The following is a 4890-nucleotide window of genomic DNA, read 5'->3' as shown; positions in this document are numbered from 1 at the left end:
CCGCCTCTCCCGCACCCAAGTCTTGGTGTAACATTGTTTTAAACACAACTGAATTAATATAGGTTTAAAGTATCAACGCAGTCAAAATTAAACCTCACCCAGCTGAAAATAACAAAAATCTTGTGTTACAGGTAGGGCACCTATTGTTGCAAGGACATCTTAGGGTACCTCACATCTTAGGGTACCTCTTCTTGCTGTGACATGTTAGGGCACGTATCGTTGTTGTGTTACAGTTAGGGCACGGGGCTGTTCTTCCGCACCGTGCTGTCTACGCCGTGACATGCTGTTCCTCATTATATATTGGCATCGATAAGTCCAACTAAACACCACGTTCTACCCTGGCCGTGGAGTGCTGTCTACGCTGTGACATGCTGTTCCTCATTATATAGTGGTATCGATAAGTCCAACTAAACACCACGTTCTACCCTGGCCGTGGAGTTGAGTTGAGTTGAGTTATTTTGAAATATTTCCATGGAGAAACGGACTTCGGTGCTGGTACTGAGCTCCGTTATTGCCAGTTTGATTTCTGCTGTTGGTTTGACGCTAGATCTGGGAGCCCTTGATTTCGATGGATATATCGACTTCGACAATACCCATGTTGCTGCAAGTGACTTTGGGAATCGACACACAGCTCATCCCAGAGCTGTTCTTTATCCATCATCAGTATCAGACATTGCAAAACTGGTCAAGTCGACTTACAGATACGGTACATCGTCAGATCTCACAATTGCTGCCAGAGGCCATGCTCACTCCCTCAACGGCCAAGCTCAAACAGAAAATGGAATTGCCATAGAAATGGGATACCTCAAGGAGGATATAGATGTGAACCGCCAAGGTTTGTATGTGGATGTGAGTGGAGGTGCGCTGTGGATTGACGTGTTGCATGCCACGCTCAAGGAAGGCTTGGCTCCAAAGTCATGGACTGACTATCTATATCTCACAGTTGGTGGGACACTCTCCAATGCTGGAATTAGTGGCCAAGCCTTTCGTCATGGCCCCCAGATCAACAATGTGTATCAGCTTGAAGTCGTGACAGGTAAACCTTCTCAAACAAACCCAATAGTATCCTTTTCCTGCAGATAAATTGACACTCTGTGCTTCCTTTTATCTTCCATTAATGTTTAGTATACCAATAGTATCCTTTTCCTGCAGATAAATTGACACTCTGTGCTTCCTTTTATCTTTCATTAATGTTTAGTATACCATGCAGGGAAAGGAGACGTATTGAATTGCTCAAAAGATGAGAATACAGAGCTATTCCATGCGGTACTGGGAGGGCTAGGTCAGTTTGGTATCATCACGAAGGTCCGGATTGCTCTTGAGCCCGCCCCGAACAAGGTGAGGATTTGCTGTGTGTTATTAAGGAATTTTTACAGATAATAAAGTATATGGTATATGATTTTTTTGTTTGATTTACTGAATTTGGAAATTTCAGGGTTTATATAATATTTTGAAATTTCATAGTTTAAATAATACACTTTGAAACATGCTCTAGAAACAGATATGTTAATGTGATATATTGGTTTGATTTACAAAACATACTCTAGAAACAGATATCTTAATATAATATATTGATTTGGTTTATTAAATAGAAACAGATATTTTAATGTAATATATTGATTTGATTTATTAAATTTTAAACTTTGATTTCTAATCTTATATAACCTTGATTTCATAATTTACATAATACTTTGCAGTGATGCTATCTAAACAGATATTTTAATATATTGTATATTGAATGCACAGGTAAGATGGATCAGAGTTTTGTACTCGGATTTCAAAGCATTCACCAAAGATCAAGAATATCTAATATCTCGTCCTATGGGTGAACTCATGTTTGATTATGTCGAAGGATTTGTAATTTTAAACAATGGCGGTCTACTCAGCAATTGGAGATCTTCTTTCTTCTCGCCTCAGAATCCAGTAAAAGTGAAAACTCTAAGCACCAAAGGCCGTGTCTTGTACTGCTTGGAAATGGCCATGAATTACATGAACAACGATACAGTTGACCAGGTGCTTACCATATTATGGCAATTACAATTTTAATTTTTATATTATTTTTTTTTGCAGAATCAACAACCAGTCACTTTTAACATTTATTAGTACATATTTTTCTATAGACTACTTTTCTATAGACATGATAAATTTAAAGACCTTTTATATACTATTTTCTTATATATAATATTTCATTTTTACAACCATTACTGATTTAACATATACTTTTTTTTTACCTATAACACTTTATTTTCGCCACCATTACTAATTTCACTGCTACAAAACCTCTTCTAACAAATACACCTCTTGCTGCGCTGTTCATTTAGATCTGTCCAGTGTTTAACTTATTGACAGAAATATATATTTTTTGGTGGCATATATGTTGCAGGATGTAACGTCCCTGCTCTCTTCACTGCACTTTATCCCAGGGTCGGTTTTCACAACTGATGTCTCGTATCTGGACTTCCTTGATCGTGTTCACACTTCGGAGCTGAAACTCCGTTCCAAGGGTCTGTGGGAAGTGCCACATCCATGGCTAAATATATTAGTCCCTGGAACCAAAATTCATGAATTCGATGCACGGGTATTCAGAGACATTCTTCGGAACACAACCAGCGGTCCCATACTCATTTATCCCATGAACAGCAACACGTGAGTACGATTTTCGATGTGCAGAAAATATTTTGTACTCTATCTGATGTTCTTATGGATTTCTTCACTTTTTTCATTGAATTCTTGATTCTATCTGCAGATGGGATGAACGGATGTCGGCAGTGACTCCAGAAGGTGATATTTTCTACTTGGTGGGCCTCCTGCTCTCCGCACATCCTTCAGCTACAGGAAGCAACAGTGTGGAGTATTTGATGGATCAAAATAATAGAATACTCAACTGCTGTAGCGAAGCAGGAATCCATGCCAAACAATATCTGCCCCATTACACGACGGAATCAGACTGGAAAAACCATTATGGCAACAAATGGTACAGAATCGTCAGTTTGAAAGCGACATATGATCCATACGCCATTCTAGCTCCTGGACAACGAATTTTCTCAAGGACCACCAATCCCTTAGTTCTCTCATAATTTCACTCAATAACTACGAATCATATAGATCTCCTATGTATACAGCTTCTATCAAGGAAAAGAGCTGTGTCAACCTCCAGCCAATGGCGTCCTCTCTCTCGTTCTCTCTGTATATATTCCCAACAATTACCATATTAGTAGTGCAAATCTGTAAAGAAGTACGCCTGCTTTTCCAATTAGTGAAGTGCTGCATGTGTATTTTTAGACATCTCTGCAATGTAAGTACGATAGTGCTCCACAGTTATATTTTCAGAAATCTTATGCATGAGCATAATGGGTTGTAGATAATATCGCTTTCCTCGGTTGAAAGTTTTGGTATTTTTCTTTGTGGACTACGTGTTACCCCCTATGCGATGTAGACACTGTTCGACGTCATGAGATCTAGACTCCTCTATTTGTGATGGTTCAAGCGGAACTGTTCGTTCATTGCAAGCCATACTGATACAACTATATACAGGCCAAAGTAATACGTATTAATTGATGATCATGACTACCATGTCTGAGATATTGATCCAAAATGCTAGGCAGGTCATCAAAAATATAATGCCAAATCTAACTGGTTTTGTAGGTATTTTTTGGTTATATTTTACTAAACTTGGTACGAGTCTGACTGGTTTTGTAGGTATTTTTTGGTTATACTTCACTGAAATTTGGTACGAGTCTGACTGGTTTTGTAGGTATTTTTTTGGTTATATTTTACTAAAATTTGGTACGAGTTTATTGGAATGATAGGTTGGATTTGATTTGTGAATTCTATATTAAATGTCTTACTCTAGGTGTGTAATGGTTCTATTTATATATTATGAATTTATTTATATTCATAATGTTGAATCTATATGTGCGCTTAAAATATATTTTAAACTATATTCAATAATATGGAAATCGAATATGATCAAAATTTGTTTAACTAAATTTAAACACAAATTTCAAAACATAAAATAATTATACACACATACACATAAAATTAGCTAGAGTTATACGAAATCAAATAAAATTAGCTTCTCTATTCACGCAAAGTCTAAAGAATTAAATATTTTGAAATGAATTTTTTTAAATATAATATCTGAAAAATATTAGTATATCTATATATTTGATTTTTCTTGGGTTTAAATTTATGGTAATTTTAATATTAAAAGAATGAGTTGTCTGGACTCTCTCCCATTTGCTATTTTCATCAATTTCTCTCATTAATGGATTTTCTATTTTCATCAATTGCTTTCATTAATGGTTTGGCCTCACCATTTTTCCATGCCCAAAGGGGTCTGAGGGAGGGGTGTCCACTCTCTCTACTCGTTTACTTGTTAGTAGGGGAATGTTCAAGGTGAATGCTAAGTAAGGCAAATAGAAGGGGTGAGTTTCAACGAGTTGTAATAGCCTAGGCCATTTCCCTTACTCATTTACTCTTTGTTGATGATATTCTCAACTTTTGCAATGGTTGACAAAGAGACGTGGATAAATTCTTCAAAGTATTACCTTTTTTTTGGGAAAGTCATGGGAATGATAATCAATGATATGAAATCTACTATATCGACCCAAAATCTGGAAGAGGGTGAGGTTCACTACTTTCAAAGACTATTTTATTTTGAGATGAAGATTTTAGATAATGGATTAAAATATTTGGGACTCCATTTAAAACCAAACTGTTATAGAAAGAGGATTGGCTTTGGCTAATTGCCAAACTTGAGAAAATATGAAAGGGGTGGACCCTTAGATGGTTATCCAAACTAGGTCGATTAGTGCCTGTAAAATATGCTTTGGAATCCATTTGAGGATGTCATTTGCTTGGATCCACAAAGGCATCCTAGAAAAAACT

At 36.6% G+C, this 4890-nt stretch overlaps 1 protein-coding gene across 1 annotated transcript; it reads left to right on the top strand.

Moving 5' to 3' along the window:
- Nucleotides 1-384: 384 nt before the first annotated feature.
- Nucleotides 385-3355, top strand: LOC149267339 (cytokinin dehydrogenase 5-like). The gene is made up of 5 exons (XM_089398554.1): nucleotides 385-1036; nucleotides 1211-1338; nucleotides 1747-2013; nucleotides 2384-2646; nucleotides 2747-3355. Exons 1-5 carry the CDS (start codon nucleotides 472-474, stop codon nucleotides 3075-3077), a joined length of 1554 nt encoding a protein of 517 aa, XP_089254680.1. The 5' UTR covers nucleotides 385-471; the 3' UTR covers nucleotides 3078-3355.
- The last annotated feature ends 1535 nt before the right edge of the window (nucleotides 3356-4890 follow it).

Source organism: Pinus tabuliformis, chromosome 6 (genome assembly GCF_031772625.1).
Source record: "Pinus tabuliformis cultivar Carrire ecotype Pingquan chromosome 6, CPIR1, whole genome shotgun sequence".
NCBI lineage: Eukaryota > Viridiplantae > Streptophyta > Pinopsida > Pinales > Pinaceae > Pinus > Pinus tabuliformis.
Note: the sequence above shows the minus strand (reverse complement) of the source record. Positions and strands in the feature narration are given on the sequence as shown.

Bases quoted from the DNA above. Each gene is read 5' to 3' on its own strand.
- LOC149267339 (XM_089398554.1), top strand. From the start codon at position 472: ATGGAGAAACGGACTTCGGTGCTGGTACTGAGCTCCGTTATTGCCAGT. The intron at 1,037-1,210 runs GTAAACCTTCTC...TATACCATGCAG, and splicing joins TCAGCTTGAAGTCGTGACAG to GGAAAGGAGACGTATTGAAT. The intron at 2,647-2,746 runs GTGAGTACGATT...TTCTATCTGCAG, and splicing joins TATCCCATGAACAGCAACAC to ATGGGATGAACGGATGTCGG.